Source organism: Hylobates moloch, unplaced genomic scaffold (genome assembly GCF_009828535.3).
Source record: "Hylobates moloch isolate HMO894 unplaced genomic scaffold, HMol_V3 SCAFFOLD_382, whole genome shotgun sequence".
NCBI lineage: Eukaryota > Metazoa > Chordata > Mammalia > Primates > Hylobatidae > Hylobates > Hylobates moloch.
This window is the reverse complement of record NW_026652657.1, coordinates 1-21484: the sequence shown is the minus strand read 5'-3', so window position 1 is coordinate 21484 and position 21484 is coordinate 1. Positions and strand designations below refer to the sequence as shown.

Genomic DNA, 21484 nt, shown 5'->3' with positions numbered 1-21484 from the left:
CTGTTGTGTGCGCCCCAGGGTCGCCCTCGAGTTTGACCAGCAACAGTCGTCGGTGTGTCCCTCTGAATCTGAGATCTATGAGGCAGGATTTGGGGACAGGTTGGCAGGAGCGCCCATGGCTGCTGCTGTACAGCCTGCTGAGGTGACTGTTGAAGTTGGTGAGGACCTCCACATGCACCACATCTATGACCGGGAGATGCCTAAAGGTAAGGAGGTGACGGGTGCCATCTGCCCTCGGCTTGCCTCTGGCTGCTGCTGCCCCCAAGGTTCCCTTTGAGGCATCCCCCACTTCGAGCTCCTTTCTGCCTGTAGCCAGCTTTCCTGGGGGCTGGCCAGGAACAAAAGCTGGCTCCACCTTGCATTCCCACCCCTTAGTCTTTCCCCAGTGAGTCCAGTCAGTTTCTTTTCGCCTCCCCTCCCAATCGCCCAGTTCTTGCTCTCTCATCTCATTCTCCCAGGCTGGTATGGGACCGTTTATTTATGGCTCTTGTCGAATAAGCAGCAGTGGAATAAACGAGTTGATAAATTTTTATAAATGATTACATCTTTTTTCTTTTCTCCCTCTATACATATAGCTTTGGAGTTTAACCCTTCTGCCAATCCAGAGGCAAGCACAATATTCCAGAGGAACTCTCAAACAGATGGTGAGACAACATTGTCTGTAGCTCTATTTATTATCCTGTGGGACTTTGTTTAGGCTTCTTTGGACTATTCTCTTCCTTTTCTCAATGAAAACTCAAATATCCCAACTTTTCAGTACCCATCTTATTTTTTCTTTGTACCTGTCCAGATGGTACCTAAGTGAAGGAACCAGGTAAATGCCTAATTGTTTCCTTTGTTAAAGTAGCTAAATCTCAGGACAGTTCATATTCAAATGTTTGGGGATTTCTTATTTAAAATCAGAATAGAGGTTGCCATGGGAGAGGCTATATGGTATTCTTAATGGGCTGCTTTAAGTCACCTTAATAGAAGCTGCTTAGTTTCTTCTAACTGTAATTTGAACACAGAAGGAAAAAGAAAAAAGGAGAGTGCTTAAAATAATTGTGAAAGGTGTGAAATGTCACAGCCAGGGCTGCAGATAAATGGTTGTGTGTGTGTGTTTGGGGTTTCTCAAAGGAGTTTACCTATGAGGCTCTTTAGTAACTCTGGTTACTTTAAAATTCTTACTTTAACAGAAAATGTGTCTCCAGATTTATTCTGGTGACTTAACAGACTTTATTTACCTCCTTGTTCTAAAAGAGAGGTGGGGATTGGTTCATGGTCAAAACTTTCAAAAGACATGAAACGTCAGTGTAGACTTTTAATGTGTAATATGAAGATTGCAGGTTAAAATGTCAGACCTTCCCTGTAAGAGTGTTTGTTGCCATGGCTCCCCCTTTGTCCTTTCCCCTCCTGACAATAGCATCTCATTCAAAGATAAGAAAGTTAGAGTTTTGGCCGGGCTTGGTGCTCACGCCTGTAATCCCAGCACTTTGGGAGGCTGAGGCGGGCGGATCACCTGAGGTCAGGAGTTCGAGACCAGCCTGGCTAGCATGGTGAAAAGCTGTCTCTACTAAAAAAAAAATACAAAAATTACCTGGGTGTGGTGGGGCATGCCTGTAGTTCCAGCTACTCACAAGGCTGAGGCAGGAGAATTGCTTGAACCTGGGAGGTGGAGGTTGCTGTGAGCAGAGATCGCGCCAATGCACTCCAGCCTGGGTGACAGGGCGAGACTCCGTCTCACAAAAAAAAAAAGGAAAGAAAGTTGGAGTTTTTTAGTCTCTACACTGCTGGGAGAGGCGGGGGATGAGAGGCGGTAGAAAAGAGAAAACAATTAGTTGGTTTGCCTCTAAAATTTTGCAAAGAGATGAATCTAAGTAAAAGTAATTCTGGGTAATAATATGGTTCTTGAATAAAAACTAAAATTTTCAAAATAGAAAACATTGCATCATAAACATATTAAATCCAGTTGGCTTATTGGTTTCATTTAAATGCCAGAGATTTCATTACTGTAGAGGGAATGTGTTATAGCTCTTCTATTTAAACTTTGGGCTCTTACTTTTTAAAGAGGTAGGATAATTAAGACTCATTATGAGTGTGATTTTGTAACTTGGAAGTACTATCCTCACTTTTCAAGATATTTAAGGATTGCTTTAGAATAAACAAATATATTATGTGAATTAATTGATTATACCTTTATACACAAAGTGTGTAAGTACTTGTGTAAACTTATACTCTGCTTGGTGATGTAAGGAAAGCCTCTGAGTGATGTTACACACCAGTTAGTAGATGGGTAGTGTTGGATGAGAGCCCAAAAATGACTCTTTATTGTCATTCTTTAGGATTACAACACAGTTTATGTATGTCTCACTTGGCCCTTTCCAATACAAATAAGGCCTGTGTATGTTCTCCCTATGTATTGCTAATGAAGAAGTGAAGACTTAGAGATATCACATGACTATGGAAGACAGCTACTTAACAGAACTAAGGTTCTGTGTCCTCAGAATGACATGGAAGTGACAGATATGCTGAATTTACTTTTTAAAAATTTAAAAAACTCTAGAATACATCTTATATTTTGCCTATAAAATAGACCTGTCTTTTAAAACTTACTGCTGTCTTGATTTATTTTATGCAAAGTTGATTTTATACAACTCAAAGCCAACATTTACCTCTACATTTTTTTTTTTTTTTTTTAAATAAAGGAGGGTGTCATTATGTTCCTCACGCTGGCCTCAAATTCCTGACCTGGGTTCAAGTGATTTTTCCATCTCAGTCTCCTGAGTAACTGGGACTACAAGCATGTGCCATCTTGCCTGGCTCTATCTTATGTCTATACATTCATTTCAATGGATAAGAATAAAAGTAGAGATAGTGAAATAGCCTAAATGCAGCAGTCGAATAAACGAGTTGATAAATTTTTATCAATGATTACATCTTTTTTTCTTTTCTTCCTCTATGCATATAGCTTTGGAGTTTAACCCTTCTGCCAATCCAGAGGCAAGCACAATATTCCAGAGGAACTCTCAAACAGATGGTGAGACAACCTCGTTTTTTCCGTCAAGAGAAAGAATAAAAGCTCTTGTTTGATCAGGTTATAGAAAGTATTTAGAAAAACTCATATTAGTTTAAATTTGTCACCTTTTCACATGTTCACTTGTCTTATTTTAATGCGTGATATGCTTTCCTTTAGGTGTTATGATGTTAGTGAAAATGTGTAACCTTTTTGTTTATACATTTTGCCATCTTTTTATCGACACAATTAATTTGTCATGTGATGGAGGAGTCATGGATTTCTCTTTATAATTCTTGGATTTATCTTTATTTATAATTAATAGATTTATCTTTATTTATAATCCCCTTTCCCTTGCTCCAAAGAGTACATTTTAAAGATGAATGATAGAACTTAGGCTTCAGCTTGGTTTTCATTTAAACAAATTAAAAAACATAGTTGTTTATCATCAGGGATTGAATCTGTGATTTGGGCCTCCTCTTACACAGTCCTCTGACCACATTCATTTACCACATCCGAGTTTATGCTACTCAAAACTTTTGGGTTATTAACCTTTTCATTTGATGTAAGTAAATTTAAACATGCCCTACTCCTGCTTATTTCCCTTAATGTTATGTTAAATCCTCATTTATTTGCCAAGAAGCCATACACAGCCAAGTTTTCCAGTTAACTTAAACAGTAAGAATACAAGTGAGGGTTCTATAATAATATGCGAAGTAATGCAGCACAGTAAAACATGGGAGTTTCTAACCTTTGTTTTTATAGTTTGAGTAGACTTTGCCCATCTTGAGTCAGTTATTTCTGGTTCGAATTTGTCTTCATTTTTTACATTACTATAAAGAGATACCTAAGGCTGGGTAATTTTTAACAAAAAGAGGTTTAATTGGCTCAAAGATTTTCAGGCTGTACAAACATGGCTTCAACATCTGCTTCTGGTGAGGGCCTCAGCAAGCTTACAAACATGATAAAAGACAAAGGGGAAGCAGGTGGTTCCACACAGTGAAAGAGGGAGGAGAGAGGGGAAGGGGGAAGGTACCACACTCCATACTCTTTTTTTTTTTTGAAATGGAGTCTCACTCTGTTGCCCAGGCTGGAGTGCAATGGCGCAATCTCGGCTCACTACAACCTCCGCCTCCCAAGTTCAAGCAATTCTCCTGCCTCAGCCTCCCGAGTAGTTGGGACTATTGGCAGGCACCATAACACCTGGCTAATTTTTGTATTTTTGGTAGAGACGGGGTTTCACCATGTTGGCCAAGCTGGTCTGAAACTCCTGACCTCAAGTGATCTGCCTGCTTCAGCCTCCCAAAGTGCTGGGATTACAGGCTTCAGCCACCACACCCGGCCGGTACCACAGTCTTTTAAATATACCATAATGAGAATTTGCTTATTACGGTGGGGATGGGACCAAGCCATTCATAAGGAATCCACCGCCATTACCCAAACACCTCCCACTAGGCCCTATCTCCGACATTAAGGGTCACATGTTCACATGAGATTTGGAGGGGAAACATATCAAAACATATCAGAATTGTATTTCCCAGTTCCTTCCAGAGCCATGGGCTTCTCACACCTAGAGAGTGTGGAAGCAGTAAAAGAGAAGCTACTCCATGTCCCTCAGTCTTCAGTGGTAGGAACTTTTGCCTACAAGGCCCTTCCAGCATCAAAGGCAGAGGCAGTGTAGGAAACAAAGCATGGTCCAAGTCCCTCTTGGGGCTTTTATTATTCTGGCCTTTTTTTAGGGAAAAAAAATGATTTTTTGTGCTGCAGACACCATGTCCAATTAGGTTTGTATACTCATTTTAACATTAAAATTTAGGCCAGGCTCTGTGGCTTACTCCTGTAATCCCAGCTCTTTGGGAGGCTGAGGTGGGTGGATCACGAGGTTAGGAGATCAAGACCATCCTGGCTAACACAGTGTAACCCTGTCTCTACTAAAAATACAAAAAAAATTTAGCTAGGCATGGTGGCACATGCCTGTAGTCCCAGCTAGTCAGGGGGCTAAGGCTGGAGAATCGCTTGAACCTGGGAGGCAGAGGTTGCAGTGAGCTGAGATCCTGCCACTGCACTCGAGCCTAGGTGACAGAGTGAGACTCCGTCTCAAATAAAAAAAAAAAAAAAGAATTTAAGATAGGTTACTTTCCAGTTGTGTAAAGACCCTTTTTAAATTTTGTTTTGTTTTTAGTGACATATTAGTAGATAACCACTAAGTGTGGTGCAAGATGCTTACAGGGATTCTGTTGCATCTAGAGATAGGTGCCTGGTCAGGAAGTAGTTCTTAGAGCTGTTAGCTCTTAGAGTCTGATAATTAAAGTAAGCTATGTGTAAATGCAGAATGAGAGAATACTAATGGATCATGGCTCATATATGCAAGAGTTAAACGTTTTATTAGCTAAATTTTTCATCTGGCCTAATTTTTTTGCCCTTTTCTTTTGTACATGAGGATTCTTTCATTTGTATGTAATAGAAACAAAAAGTAAACTAAATGAAAAGCTAAGTTTTTCGATTTGACTTTATGAAATTAATCATGCCAGATAATTTAAATTATAAATTATTGAAAATTATTTTTTAATGGAATTTTGTCTCATTTTATATAGCAGTAATCAGTAAGATGTTAACAACTACTTTTATTTTATGGTATTTGTATCAGAAGTGACCAGTTTTTTTTTTATTCTTAGTTGTAGAAATAAGAAGAAGCAACTATACAAACCATGTAAGTAAACACTCAAATAGTTAAGAAATTGATAGTTTGACATAAAAGGATGTCTCTCTTGATTTCTTCAAATTACAATGTGGACCTGGTGGTGGTAGCATGGACCTCTTTTTTGTGGATTTTCTAAATCTCTTCTACTTTCCTAAGTATTAAATTTATCCAGAAAAGTCTTTAGCTTAGTGTGTCCATCTTTTAAAGATTTCTGACATTTAAGTTAAATTTCAATAGTCTGGTTCAAAAGATCTGCCTTAAGGCTGGGCGTGGTGGCTAACGTCTGTAATCCCAGCATTTTAGGAGGCCGAGGCGGGCGGATCATCTGAGGTCAGGAGTTTGAGACAACCCTGACCAACATGGTGAAATTCTGTCTCTACTAAAAATACAAAATTAGCCGGGCGTGATGGCGCATGCCTGTAATCTCAGCTACTCAGGAGGCTGAGGCAGGAGAATCACTTGAACCTGGGAGGCGGAGGTTGCAGTGAGCCGAGATCGCGCCATTGCACTCCAGCCTGGGCGACAGAGCAAAACTCTGTCTCAAAAAAAAAAAAAGTGCCTTAAATATTTAATCTTATTTTTAATGAAAGAACAAAAATAGAATAGCTAAGTTAATTGCCAGCACTGTCTATTGACTTTCTATCACGGCAGATAAAAGCATACCTTCCTCACTACACCATGATCTTGTGTTTCTCCCTCTGTTTCTTCCAATTGTAGCACACTTTTTAATTAAATCAGTAATACTTACATGATTATGACGCTGCAAATATTATTCACTGCTAAGTCATACGGTGTTTTCACTGTGCCTCTGCATTACATATCCTTCATCCTATCTCTGAAACAGTTCTGAAATCTGAGCACTTCTGCAATTCTCCTGGATCTTCTCTTTTTTTCCTAGCCTACGTTAGTTTATCCATCCAAATATCATAAGTAGCCTCTGGGTGCTCTGTTTGCTTTCACATCCATTATTTTTTAGCATGAAGCTAATTTTCTGACTATATTCATTTGCCTATTTTCTAACAGCTGTTTTTCCCCCAAGTATTGTAGCATTTATCACATGCCCTTCAAAGATACTTTCCATCTGCGAAAACACATCTGTTCCTTTTTGTGTGTATGTGGGGGGCAACTTTCTTTGGCCTTTTGTCATGCTAGTTCAATGTGGCATGGGTTTCCCTAGATATGCTCGATGTCTGCTTTTCTGGGCTAACTCCTTAAAGTCTTTTGGGATCTCACATAACTGCTGTCTTGTGTGGGATCGCCTGAGTCCTAGACTCTGTGTTTCCTTCTGTCCTGTTATCCTCTCTAGTTGTGCTTGAACACATTTTCCTGGGTAGAGATGTTTAGAGAGCTGGCCAGTCTTAAAATCCCTCCTCTTTGATAGAGAGTACACCTCTAGGTTGAATCTAAATTTTATGGTTCTGAAGACATTTTGCAGTTGTGCTCTCATTACAGTGTTGTTCTTGAATCTGTTGCCAGTGTATGATACATTATTTACAACCAGGTTTTAGGTATCTGCGGAAGCTTTTTAGGATCTCTCTCTCTGAGGTGCTGAAATTTTATAACAGCTTGTTGGGGATCTTTTTCATTTTATTGAGGCTACTAAACCTGTAGACTATCTCTTCTTGAGAATTTTTTTTTATTTTCTCTGTTACTTTTTTACTGATAGTCTTGTTATTCAGACGCTAGGCTGCTTAGACCAGTATACCTGCATTGATTTTTGATTTTTCCCCTTTGATTTTTTTCAATTTGTCTTTTTATTCTAGTTCTGGGATATTCTGTGATTTTGTCCTCTACTATTTCTATTGAATTTTATATTTTTTGAGAGTGTTTTAAGATTTTTTTTTTTTTTTTTAAGTTTTGCTCCTGATTTTGACTGGTCCCATGAATTCCTTTTTTCTATTGTTTTGATCTCTTTTCTTGGAGGCTTCCCTCCAATGTGTGGTGGTCCCTGGCCTGCTTTATTTGGAAGCAGGATTTCTGTTAACTGATAGCACTCAGTGTGAGGCCTTAGAAGCCTCACTAGCTTTTCATTTGGGAGACCTCAGTGTATTATCTGGGGATCTTTATTCAAGACATTTCAGTTTCTTCTGAGAAGGATCTCCCAGTTTTCTGCCTGGAAAGTAAAAGCATGGCCACTTGCTTTCCAAAAGCAGAGTTAGCGAAGAAAGTTGGAGTTCCATTTTTGGTGTACAGTTTCCTTTATATCTCAGGTTTAAGCCATGGTATCTCTGAGCCAGAAATTCTCAGGTTTGATATATCAGAGAACGCACATCTAAGTTTCTTGTCAGATGGAAGGACAGGTAGACTTGGGGCTCTAGTTAGAGATTTTCAACTGACCTTGCTGGCTTTTTTTTTTTACGTTTTACCCTACTTTCCAAAGTGCCATTTGCCTGTAAGTTCACAACCTGCCTTTAGTTCTGCAAGACAAACTGGCTGGCTTCTGTTCCAGTCACTTTCTGTAGGCACCAAAGTTGTGCTTCCGTGTTATTTACCACTCCTTTATCTACTTTTTATGTCTCAGCGTTTATTAAAAATTATCTCTGTCAACCTTCTCTGCTGGTCATGCGTGTAACCTTTATTTTATGACTAATGAGACTTCCGGAAGGAGAGGAAATAAATTTGTGGTCAATCTATTATATTTAATCCAAATTTAGGACCTCTGTTTAAATCAAAGTCTAATTTGAGTATAATTAATGATGTTAAGCCAGAGAATTTTTTAAATTAATGTATCTATGATAAGCATATTACACTTTTCTCCTAAGGCGTTGTTTAATACTTTCATTCAAACTTTATCCACTGCCATATACTTCCCATTACTTCACAACATAGATGGAGCTGTTTTCATGAATGCCCAAAGTGTTAGAAATATTTAAGTTAATTAAGATTTGTTCATTTTTAGCCTGGTCAACATAGCAAGACCTCATGTCTACAAAAAGGTTAAATAACAAATTAGCCAGGCCTGGTGGCATGCGCCTTTCGTTTTACCTACTCAGGAGGCTGAGGCAGAGGATCGCTTGAGCTCAGGAGTTTGAGGCTGCAGTTAACTATAATTGTACCACCGCACTCCAGCCTGGGCAACAAAGGGAGACCCTGTCTCGGAAAAAGGAAAAAAGTTACTAATTCTTTAAAAACATATCTAAAATTTGTCCTGCCCAAAAGGAGAGTGAAAAATGTAAACTTTAGTCTTTGTTTTATTTTATGTTTGCTGAGAAAAATGCTGTACTTTATTTATTTATTATTTCCATTGGTTTTCGGGGAAACACGTGGCATTTGGTTACATGACTAAGTTCTTTAGTGATGATTTGTGAGATTTTGGTGCACCCATCACCTGAGCAGTAGCCACTGAACACAATTTGTAGTCTTTTATCCCTCACCCTCCTCCCAGCCTTTCCCCCCAAGTCCCCAAAGTCCATTGTATCATTCTTATGGCTTTGCATCCTCATAGCTTAGCTCCCACGTATGAAAGAGAACATATGATATTTGGTTTTCCATGCTGAGTTATTTCACTTAGAATAATAGTCTTACTTCCATCCAGGTTGCTGGGAATGCCATTAATTTATTCCTTATTATGGCTGAGGTGGTATTCCTCATATATATATATGTATGTATATCACAGTTTCTTTATCCACTCATTGACTGATGGGCATTTGGGCCGGTTCCATATTTTTGTAATTGTAATTTGTTTGAGTTCCTCATAGATTCTGGATAATAGCCCTTTGTCAGATGTATAGACTGTGAAGATTTCCTCCCACTCTGTGGTTGTCTGTATACTCTGCTGATTGTTCCTTTTCCTGTGCAGAAGCTCTTTAGTTAAGTCTCACCTGTTTGTTTCTGTTGCATTTGCTTTTGTGTTCTTGGTCATTAAGTCTTTGCCTAAGCCAGTGTCTAGACGGGTTTTTCCAATGTTATGTTCTAGAACTTTTATGGTTTCAGGTCATAGATTTATGTCCTTGATCCATCTTGAGTTGCTTTTTGTGTAAGGTGAGAGTTGAGGATCCAGTTTCATTCTCCCGCATGTGACTTGCCAATTACCTCAGCACCATTTGTTGAATAGGGTTTACTTTCTTCACTTTATGTTTTAGTTGGCTTTGTTGAAAATCAGTTGGCTATAGGTATTTGAGTTTATTTCTGGGTTCTCTATTCTGTTCCATTGGTGTATGTGCCTATTTTTATACCAGTACCATGCTATTTTGGTGACTATGGCCTTTGAAATCAGGTAATGTCATGCCTCCAGATTTGTTGTTTTTGCTTAGTTTTGTTTTGGCTATGCGGGTTCTTGTTTGGTCCATATAAATTTTCGGATTGTTTTTTCTAGTTCTGTGAAGAAGGATGGTGGCATTTTGATGGGAATTGCATTGAATTTGTAGATTGCTTTTGGCAATATGGTCATTTTCACAATATTCATTCTACCCATTCATGAGCATGGGATGTCTTTCCATTTGTTTGTGTCCATGACTTCATTCAGCAATGCTTTGTAGTTCCCAACGGCATATCAAAAAGATAATCCACCCAGGCACGGTGGCTGACACCTGTAATCCCAGCACTTTGGGAGGCTGAGGCGGGCGGTTCATGAGGTCAGGAGTTCGAGACCAGCCTGGCCAACATGGTGAAACCCCATCTCTACTAAAAATACAAAAGTTAGCCGGGCATGGTGGCGCTCACCTGTAATCCCATCTACTCAGGTGGCTGAGGCAGGAGAATTGCTTGAACCTGGGAGGCGGAGGTTGCAGTGAGCCAAGATCACCCCACTGCATACTCCAGCCTGGGCAACAGAGAGACTCCATCTCAAAAAAAAAAAAAAAAAAAAAAAGATAATCCACCATGATCAAATGGGTTTCATACCAGGGATGCAGGGATGGATTAACATACATAAGTCAATAAATGTGATACACCACATAAACAGAATTAAAAACAAAAAAAATCGCATGATCATCTTAATAGATGCAGAAAAAGCATTTGACAAAATGCAGCATCCTTTTATGATTAAAACCCTCAGCAAAATTGGAATACAAGGGTCATAGCTCAATGTAATAAAAGCCATCTATGACAAACCCACAGCCAACATAATACTGAAAGGGAGAAAAGTTGAAAGCATTCCCCCCGAGAACTGGAACAAGACAAGGATGCCCACTCTCACCACTTGTATTCAACATACTACTGGAAGGCCTAACCAGCGCAATCACACAAGAGAAAGCAATAAAAGGCATCCAGATCAGTAAAGAGGAAGTCAAACTGTTGCTGTTTGATGATGATATGATCATATACCTAGGAAACCCTAAAGACTCCTCCAAAAAGCTCCTAGAACTGATAAATGAATTCAGCAAAGTTTCAGGAGACAAAATTAATGTACACAAATCAGTAGCTCTGTTGTACCCTAGAAGCGACCAAGCTTAGAATCAAATCAAGAAATCAACCCCTTTTCTGATAGCTGCAAAACTAAACTAAACTAAAATAAAATACTTAGGAATAGACCTAACCAAGGAGGTGAAAGATGTCTACAAGGAAAACAACTTTAGTATCTTTAATGGGTTAAAATGAGAGGCAGCAGGTACAGCAGGAGAAGTCAGTGGGTGGGCATCGGCATCCAACGGGTACTGCACCTTTGATGGTAAGGCTTTGGTTTTGACTTACTAAATTAGTAGGTACGATTATTTTCTAGTTTTTGTCATTAAACCTTAAAACTACTAAGTAACCCCTTCCATTTCTTGTTAAATATCGTAAAATTTCATACTCTGATTTATGCTGACTGACGTTAGATTATTTGTTTCTATTTGGTGACTACCTTAAATAATACCTATAAACAGTAAACTGTTAGTAGTGTTTTTGCTGTAATTGAATGTAGTAAGACTTATCTTCCAAATGATAACTGAATTGTCAAACACTTGTCAAAGTTTTGGATTTACTCAAAATTCTATGCTCAGCAGCTGGAGGTAGGAAGAGTAAGGGCCCTCCCTTACTCCTATGTAGAGGCATACTTTCTCATGAGGGGAATCCTCTGCAGGAATTAGCATCTTGTAAGCAGTGGTGAGTTCAACTAATTAGTGTACAAAAATACATTTTTTGGTGTGGCTGCCGACAAAGAGATCCAAGAGGGTAGCTGGAGTCAAGCTTGCTGAAGCAAGGAAAGAGAAAAGCAGTCAGTATTCCAGGCAGAGCGCAGGGATAGAGCAGGAAAATGGCTAGGTGCAGGTCAGATGATCTATAGAATGAAATTGATCAAGTTTTGAAATGAATGCAAAGTATACTCTGAGAGTCTCATTTGAGTCATGTCATGGCAGTCTTATTTAAACATGAAGTGAAAGATTTTTTAAGTTGTCATTTGTTTTCAGGGTGTGAGAGAATATTTAAGTGATACTCTTTTTATCCTCCACATAAGAAAATAGGACTAGAGAAACCTGTGGCTTCCTCACTTGTTGGTGGCCTAGCAGCCCTGGCACACAGAGCCTCTGAATCTGAAACACTTCTTTTGTAACAATATCACCTGAAATAATACATTTAGGATTAGTAATTTAGTAAATGCATTAGTCTTGTATTCACTGCAGTAAAATGCTCTTGTAGCAGGATTATTTAATACATTACATTTTATCATAGTAAATAAATAATAGAAGGGCTGGGTGCAGTGGCTCACGCCTGTAATCCCAGTACTTTGGGAGGCCAAGGCAGGTGGATCGCGAGGTGAGGAGGTCGAGACCATCCTGGCTAACACGGTGAAACCCCGTCTCTACTAAAAATACAAAAAATTAGCCGGGCGTGGTGGCGCCTGTAGTCCCAGCTGCTCAGGAGGCTGAGTCAGGAGAATGGCGTGAACCCGGGAGGCAGAGCTTGCAGTAAGCTGAGATCGCGCCACTGCACTACAGAGCGAGACTCTGTCTCAAAAATAAATAAATAAATTAATTAATTAAATAATAGAAATTCTCGGCTGCTTTATATAGCTGTAGAAAAAAACAATGAAATCTTATTTTAAACTTTTCTTTTTTTTTTTGAGACAGTGCGAAGCCGACTTTTCCCATTATTTTTAACGGTAATTCATAAAATCCTTGTTAGGTTTGATGACAGGTACCATATTAAGGGCAGCATTTTATAACCCGTATCTTAAACATCATCTCTGGAAGTTGAGAGCCTCCAGTGGGTTTTCTGTAGAGTGCACATGATACCACTCAGGCAGTTCATAGAGTGTGAGAAATATCTTAGTGCTTTGTCGTTTGACATTTTAACTGAGAAAAAAATACACTTTGATAAGTTTGACTTATACTTCCCTTCCCCTTCAGGTATCTACTGAGCGTTTCAGTCAAAAATACAGCTCGTGTTTGACAATATTCCTTGATGACAGCACAGCCAGCCAGCATTATCTTACAATGACAATGACAATAATATCGTGAGTACAACTATACTGTCCCAGATTCCTTTATTCTAAAATTATTTCAGCCATTTGGTTGTCCTCTTCAGCAATCAGTTTAAGAAATTGGAATCAACCATATATTGATATCCAGATTCTAAATAGTAAGTATCAGTTTCTCTTTTAATCTTAGACGTCGTGGTGGAAGGAAAAATCAGTTAGCAAAGAAGCAATCCCACAAACAGTGTATCTTTTTGATGCCTTTATACCTTTAGACAATGTTGAACACAGTGAGAAGGGTAGGTTCCCTTTCTTGAATGTTTTTTGTGAAAACTAAGTTTTTCAATGCATTATAGGCCTAAATCAGTGTGCACTACTTTGGACATTAGCCTTGGAAGAAGGAACAGCTTTTCTTCTTCTGGCACCACAGTGTATCTGCATTTGAATTTCTCCCATGGTGCATGAGCACCTCGTGGGCCACAAAGATGCGCTTTGAGAGCACCCTGAGATGAAGTTTATTTTAAAAGGAACAACAACCAACACCACCACCAGCTCCATAGGGGCTGTCCAGTGTACATTATTCTCATCTCCTTGGGTTATTAGTCTTGATTTTTAGAACACAGTTTGGAAAGTGCTAATTTAGAATATTATTGTCTTTATCTTTAATTTTACTTTTCATTCTGTAAACCTAACTAGCTTATAAACAATTTTGTTTCAAATGCACTAGGCTTTTTAGCTAATTCAATTGTCAGTAACTTTTACTTCAATTAAAAGTGGCAAGTTTACACTCATCATAATGTCACTTTCCTCCCTCCCTTTTAACAATAGTTGAGAGGAAATTGTGTTTCGAACAAAAACTGAACTCAAACTCTGTCTCAAGTCCTGAGCTTTGGGACCTATTGAGTAATCACTAAATGTCTGTAGTCAGCCAAGTCTCTTAAATCTTTGAGCACACATACACAAAAATTACTTTGACTAGAGTCCCTGGCTTCTTTTGAGTTTCAAAGATTTTGAGATGTTAGCATACAATTCAAAAGCAGCTTTGAAGATTAATTTTGCTCAAACAAATTTCGTGCTTTTTTCCTGATTATTCTACTTTTTAGAAGTCTACTTTTGAAAGTCTAGTAAGTTTTAACTTGCCATCAGCAAGTTTGAGAAATAATCATTTGGTGTATTCACTATTGGTGAAATAAAGGTTTATTGAGCAAATTAATAGGGCAAATTGGCTTCAAGAAAATGTTTTGAAAAATGTTTTATCATGAATCAGTAGTGCACTGTTGTCAGTGGGATAGGTAGAACTCACTGAGATCACTTATGCAAGGTTTTTTTTCAAAATACAGGTCTGCAAACACACGTATCTTCCCATCTCCACTTTCCCTCTATCTCTAGGCACTAAGAAGACTTTCAGGAAAATAGGGATGGATGTGAGGCATCTTTCTGTGAAGAAAAGCATCCCAGAAGATTCTGATTTTCACCCCAGCTCAATCATTCCAAACTTTGCTGCACATTGAAATCACCTGGGGAACTTTTACCAACAACCTTGATGCCCAAAGCCATACCCAATACTAATTAAATTAAAATGTCTCATGTTGAAGATGAGGCACATATTAAAGCTTCTCAGGTGGTTTTAATATGCAGCAAAGTTTGAGAGCCACTGCTTAATTTGAGTTTAGGACGAGAAACTGCTCCTATTTGGTGGGACCTTGGGCAAGTCAGTTTTAAGGTTTGTTTCCCTGATCTGTAAAATGAGTGTTGAATTAAATGTCACATAAGGTCATTGTTCCTTTCCAGCATGTAACTTTAAATTCTGTGATTTTAAACTTATTTCAGAGATGAAAACTACTTGAAGCACTACAGACATACCCATCTTACATGCTAATGTTACAGGCTTTTTAAAAAGCGCTAATATTGTGTAGACCTATTACTAAAATTGAGATTTGCATTCCCTCAGTTGTTTTGAGCCTCACTCTACAAAATTAGCTGGGTGTGGTGGCACATGCCTGTAATCCCAGCCACTTGGGAGGCTGAGGCAGGAGAATCTCTTGAACCTGGGAGGCAGAGGTTGTGGTGAGCTGAGATTACACCATTGCACTCCAGCCTGGGCAACAAGAGCAAAACTCCATCCACCCACCCCCCCCGCAAAAAAAAAAAAAAAAAAAAAAAAAAAAAAAAAAAAAAAAAAAAAAAAAAAAAAAAAAAAATTACCTGGACATAGTGGCGCAAACTTGTAGTCCCAGCTTCTTGGGAGGCTGAGGCATGAGAATCGCTTGAACCTGGGTGGTGGAGGTTGTGAGGAGTCAAGATCGCACCACTGCAGTCGAGTCTGAGCAACAGAGACAGACTCTGGGTCAAAAAATAAATAAATACATAAAATAAATCGCATGGGATGAAAGGTTTCGTGGGTAGAAAAGCATATAACGGAAATCTGTTATTATTTATATATTATAATCACCAACAGAAACGCGTCTTCTAATGGCATATTTCCTCGCATTTTGGTTCTCATATTTTTGTGACAAACGAAGAAATGAAAACAAAGTGCCCTTATGGTACTGTTCTGATCTAGAAAATTTGAATTTCAGGGCCACTAGGAGAGTTTCCTCTGCCCCCTTTTTAAAAAATGTCTTCAGGCCTAACAAATGATAACATCTATTGTTATGAATTTTTTTTCCTTCCACAGTGTGACCTTGGAGATACCTCATCATATCATGCAAAGGTGAGCTTTTTAGAAACCTGTCTTGTTATTCTAGCTAATTACTTTGCAAGATATCAAGCTCAGTGTTAGGTCACAGCTCTAGACATCATAAGCTGTATTGTGCCTACTAAAATATCAAAGCAAATTATTTGTATTTTCTTTGTTCCTTAAGACTCTTAATTGTTATGATTGAGAATCTCAAAGAGTATGTGTTTATATTGATTATATTGATATTTACTGTGGTAGAAATATACAATTGAAATTTTTTTCAAAATCTATTTTTCGTTTAGATTTCACAGCCTTACCACTGTTGATATTATGGGCTAGATAATGCTTTGTTGTGAGGACTGGCTTGTGCATTGCAGAGAGTTTAGCAGTATTCATGGCCTCTACAAACTAGATGTCAGTAGTAACCCATGACCCAGGTTGTAACAACAGAAAATATTCCTTGAGAACAGTATTGTTAACAGAAATTTTTCTTTGAAAAATAACTTTTCTACAACAAAAAGTTGAGTAAAAAGTGTGTCATGTATTTATATTATTTAAAGTCTCTCATGTTGAGCTTAATAAGAGACAAATGGATTCTCTAGAGCTTTCTTTGCAATTTACTTTAAAGAAGCAATAAGAGGCTGGGTGCAGTGGCTCACGCCTGTGATCCCAGCACTTTGGGAGGCCGAGGCGGGCGGACCACAAGGTCAGGAGATCGAGACCATCCCGGCTAACACGGCGAAACCCCGTCTCTACTAAAAATACAAAAACTTAGCTGGGCATGGTGGCACGCACCTGTAGTCCCACCTATTCTGGAGGCTGAGGCAGGAGAACCGCTTGAACTTGGGAGGCGGAGGTTGCAAAGAGCTGAGATCATGCCATTGCACTCCAGCCTGGGTGACAGAGCAAGACTCTGTCTAAACAAACAAACAAAAAAAGCAGTAAGCTGGTGGGGCGCGGTGGTTCACACCTGTAATCCCAGCATTTTGGGAGGCTGAGGTGGGCGGATCACTTGAGGTCAGGAGTTTGAGACCAGCCCGACCAACATGGTGAAACCCGCCTCTACTGAAAGTACAAAAAATGGCTGGGCGTGGTGGTGCATGCCTGTAGTCCCAGTTACTTGGGAGGCTGAGGCAGGAGAATCACTTGAACCTGGGAGGCAGAGGTTGCAGTGAGCCGAGATCTCGCCATTGCACCCCAGCCTGGGTGACAGAGGGAGACTGTGTCTCAAAAAAAGCAAAAAAGAAGCAATAAGATGACCTAACCTCATGCAAATATGTAGTTGGTAGAAGGTGTATTTTTAAAGTTTTCAGACAGTTGTAGGTATTTGTTAACACTAAATCAAAACTTCACAAGTGGTGGTTTCTTAAATTAGTTACAGTGGCATTTTACATATTAATAAGTTTATTCCATCAGTACTCATTGATCTTTCTTGCACAGTAAGTGGATCTTTTGCTCCATACTTGCATTTATAACATCATGCATTAATTACTTGGAATATATTGGTTTATGTTTTATTGTGTCAAAAATCACTTTTAGTTTAACCACCAATCTTACTTTAACACACCTTTATTGAAAAGCTGTCAAGCCTACAGTAGAAGGAACAAGTTTTTCAAAGTCCTCAGGAAAGCTTAAATTTTATCATTGGGAACAAATACATATTTCCCTTGAAGTGACAACCTCTCGCTTCATTTGTTTTTGAGAATGATCATAGAACTTGTTTTTTAGACCGAGTTTCACTCTGTCACTTGGCTGGAGTGCATTGGCATGATCTCAGCTCAAGCAATCCTCTCACCTCAGGTTCCTGTGTAGCTGGGACCACAGATGCGTGGCACCACGCCAGGCTAATTTTCTTGTATGTTTGATAGAGACAGGGTTTCGTTATGTTGCCTAGGCTGGTCTCGAACTCCTGAAGGAGCTCAAGCCATCTGCCTGCTTTGGCCTCTTAAAGTGCTGGGATTCTACAGGCGTGAGCCACTGCGCTGGCCCAGTTGTACTTTTAAATAAAAATGATGTTCTGTGAAAAAAGTGATTTTTCAGTTCACAATTAAATCACGAATTCTTTAAAAACAACAAAAAAAGCACTTCTCGTTAACTTTCCACTTATTCAGAATATTAAAGAGACATGTCAAGATTTAAAAACATTAATTTTTACTGCTTCATCAAAGACATTCTTAAGAAATTCAGGCTATGTTTTTTAACTGTAGGGGACAGTGAAGAATAGAATGACTACTAATATAATTGGTACCACTGCCTTGATTTATGCTGAGAAACCAGCCGTTGTACCCACTTTTGCTTTTATACAATCATGGCAAGTGTCAATGAAAAAGCAGGCAATGACTTTGTATTACTTTTACAAATTTTTAAAATTTTTCATCAGCTTTCTCAGGTTTAATTAGTATTATTCAGAACAGTGTTGGCCAGGCACAGTAGCTCAGGCCTGTAATCCCAGCAGTTTGGGAGGCCGAGGCAAGCGGATCACCTGAGGTCAGGAGTGGTGGCAGGTGCCTGTAATCCCTGCTACTCGGGAGGCTGGGATAGGAGAATCACTTGAATCTGGGAGGCAAAGGTTGCCGTGAGCCGAGATCGCACCATTGCACTCCAGCCTGGGCAACAAGAGTAAAACTTGGTCTCAAAAAAAAAAAAGAACAATTATGACCTCAGGCCTTCTGGAAGGGGTCTTGGGGATCCCGAGAGGTCCACAGAGCACATTTGGAGAACCACTGGTTTATACACAGGCATAATGCATTATTAGTTTTACAAAGTTTAAAGTTCATCAAAGACTGGCCTCTTAAAAAGGCAGATGAGTTTGTCATTCAAACAACAGAAAATACATAAATACATCATGAGTGTATACTACAGAGAACTAAAGAGAAAGGAAGCTAGGAAATCTGAATCACATTTACATTTATTAAAGTTTACTACTACTGCTTTGTAGAATATTCTTGTGTTTCAATGTGTGGTTAGAAAAGTGAAAATATATTTGGTTTATTGCCGTTGCCTGTTAGGGAGAGTCAATACTTATGGGCATTTCTGACTGGTTATCGTATAAAAGACTTCACGGTACAGGCCATGATGTGCTGAGAAAGAATAAGGCAGGAAACCCTCTGCAAGTCAGGATCCAGGAGGAGAATTCGTAAAAGCTGCTTTGGTAAAGTAAACACCAAAGCACACAGGAGGCAGTATTTTACTAAACAAATATACTAAGATATTAACAGTTTTTGAAGTAATGCACATTCTTATTTTACAGAGATGCAGATAGATCTTTGAGCATATTTGATGAACGCTTATACTCATTTACGGTAAGTGGCACTTTTATTGAGGTTGTATTTTCATCGTACACTTGTATCTGTTTCATGCTGAAGTCAAAGGCATCTTTTTTTAAATCTTCCCCATTTCATGTTGCATTTAGTCATCTTAAGTGTTGTAAAAAGAATGAGCTGGAATAAGAACTGATCTGCAGCTCTGTTAGTGAGCTAGTATGAGTAAATATACTATCCAAACAACAGAAAATGTATCTTTTTTTTTTTTTTTGATGGACTCTCTTTCTGTAGCCCAGGCTGGAGTGCAATCGTGGGATCTTGGCTCACTGCAGGCTCTGCCTCCCAGGTCCCTGTTCAAGCAATTCTCCTGCCTCAGCCTCCCAAGTAGCTGGAATTACAGGCATGTGCCATCATGCCCAGCTAATTTTTTTTTTTTTTTTTGGTAAAGACAGGGTTTCACCATGTTGGCCAGGATGGTCTTGAACTCCTGATCTCGTGATCCACCCGCCTTGGCCTCCCAAAGTGCTGGGATTACAGGTGTGAGCCACCGTGCCTGGCCCAGAAAATGTATCTTTTTAAAAGATAATTGTGAGCTGTCTATAGGACCCTGCAAGTCACTACCCAATTTTCAAAGCCATTCCTCCTTCTGTTCCACACAGGTTTCCACCATGCACATTACCCAGACAAGAAATAGAGGTGGGAGTTTAAATAACTATTCCTCCTCCATTCCATCGACTCCCAGCACCAGCCAGGAGGACCTTCAGATCAGTGTTCCTCCCACTGCCAACACACCCACGTCCGTTTGCAAGCAGTCCGTGTGCTGGTCCAACCTGTTTACATCTGAGAAAGGGAGTGACCCAGACAAAGAGAAGAAAGCCCTGGAGAGTCATGCTCACACCGTCGGGGGCGGCAGAGCCATCCCCATTAAACAGGGCATGCTCTTAAAGCAAAGTGGGAAATGGCTGAAGACATGGAAAAAGAAACATGTCACCCTGTGTTCCAATGGCATGCTCACCTATTATTCAAGCTTAGGTGATTATGTGAAGAATATTCATGAAGAAGAGATTGACCTTCGGACATCTACCATCAAAGTCCCAGGAAAGTGGCCACCCCTAGCCACATCGGCCTGCGTGCCCATCTCCAGCTCTAAAAGCAGTGGCCTATCGAAGAACATGAACGGTCTACGTATCTCAGCCAATTCAGACACTGGGCTGGGTGACTCCATATGCATGAGCCCCAGTATCTCCAGCACCACCAGCCCCAAGCTCAGCCCGCCCCCGCCTCCTCATGCCAATAGAAAGAAACACCTAAAGAAGAAAAGCACCAACAACTTAAAAGATGATGGCCTGTCCAGCACTGCTGAGGAACAAGAAGAAACGTTTATCATTGTGTCCGTCACTGGCCAAACGTGGCACTTTAAAGCCACGACATATGAGGAGCGGGACGCCTGGGTCCAAGTCATCCAGAGCCAGATCCTGGCCAGCCTGCAGTCATGTGAGAGCAATAAAAGCAAGTTCCAGCTGACCAGCCAGAGCGAGGCCATGGCCCTGCAGTCGATCCAAAACATGCGTGGGAACTCCCACTGTGTGGACTGTGAGACCCCGAACCCTAAGTGGGCCAGTTTGAACTTGGGAGTCCTCATGTGTATTGAATGCTCAGGAATCCACCGCAGTCTTGGCACCCGCCTTTCCCGTGTGCGATCTCTGGACCTGGATGACTGGCCAGTTGAGCTCTTGAAGGTTATGTCGTCTATTGGCAATGACCTAGCCAACAGCATCTGGGAAGGGAGCAGCCAGGGGCAGACAAAACCTTCAGCAGAGTCATCAAGGGAAGAAAAGGAGCGGTGGATCCATTCCAAATATGAGAAGAAGCTCTTTCTGGCCCCAGTACCCTGCACTGAGCTGTCCCTGGGCCAGCACCTGCTGCGGGCCACCGCTGATGAGGACCTGCGGACAGTCATCCTGCTGCTGGCACATGGCTCCCGTGAGGAGGTGAACGAGACCTGTGGGGAGGGAGACGGCTGCACGGCGCTCCATCTGGCCTGCCGCAAGGGTAATGTGGTCCTGGCACAGCTCCTGCTCTGGTACGGGGTGGACGTCATGGCCCGAGATGCCCACGGGAACACAGCGCTGACCTATGCCCGGCAGGCCTCCAGCCAGGAGTGCATCAACGTGCTTCTGCAGTACGGCTGCCCCGACGAGTGCGTGTAGTATCTGTTTTATTTGACTGCAGTCTCCTTGGTGCAAAAATAAAATGGGAAAAATAAGGATAACTCACAATTTCAAAAGGAAATCACAGATTCAGCTAATAATAGCATTTTCAGTACTTTTCGTAAACTAAGTAAATACACAAAATGTTGATTTTTCTGACCATAAGACATATTTTATGTCCTTTTGCCAAGGTGGATGTGTTAGTCTTAGGCCCTCCTGGGCCACGTTGCCCAAGTCACACAGGCTTCTGTATTATGTATTTAGATAAGATGTGTGAAAATATATTTGAAAAAACGTTCATA

At 40.2% G+C, this 21484-nt stretch overlaps 1 protein-coding gene across 2 annotated transcripts in view; it reads left to right on the top strand.

Annotated features, from left to right (window-relative positions):
- LOC116464301 (arf-GAP with GTPase, ANK repeat and PH domain-containing protein 11) overlaps nucleotides 1–21238 on the top strand; it is a 28628-nt gene extending 7390 nt beyond the window's left edge. For both annotated transcript variants that reach the window (XM_032147573.2, XM_058435028.1), the window contains exons 2-9: nucleotides 19–206; nucleotides 576–644; nucleotides 2948–3016; nucleotides 5668–5702; nucleotides 12962–13068; nucleotides 15707–15742; nucleotides 18960–19011; nucleotides 19632–21238. In XM_032147573.2, the coding sequence (XP_032003464.1) occupies nucleotides 19–206; nucleotides 576–644; nucleotides 2948–3016; nucleotides 5668–5702; nucleotides 12962–13068; nucleotides 15707–15742; nucleotides 18960–19011; nucleotides 19632–21182 (2107 nt within the window). In that variant the 3' untranslated portion in view covers nucleotides 21183–21238. The remainder of the gene's footprint in view (nucleotides 1–18; nucleotides 207–575; nucleotides 645–2947; nucleotides 3017–5667; nucleotides 5703–12961; nucleotides 13069–15706; nucleotides 15743–18959; nucleotides 19012–19631) is intronic.
- The last annotated feature ends 246 nt before the right edge of the window (nucleotides 21239–21484 follow it).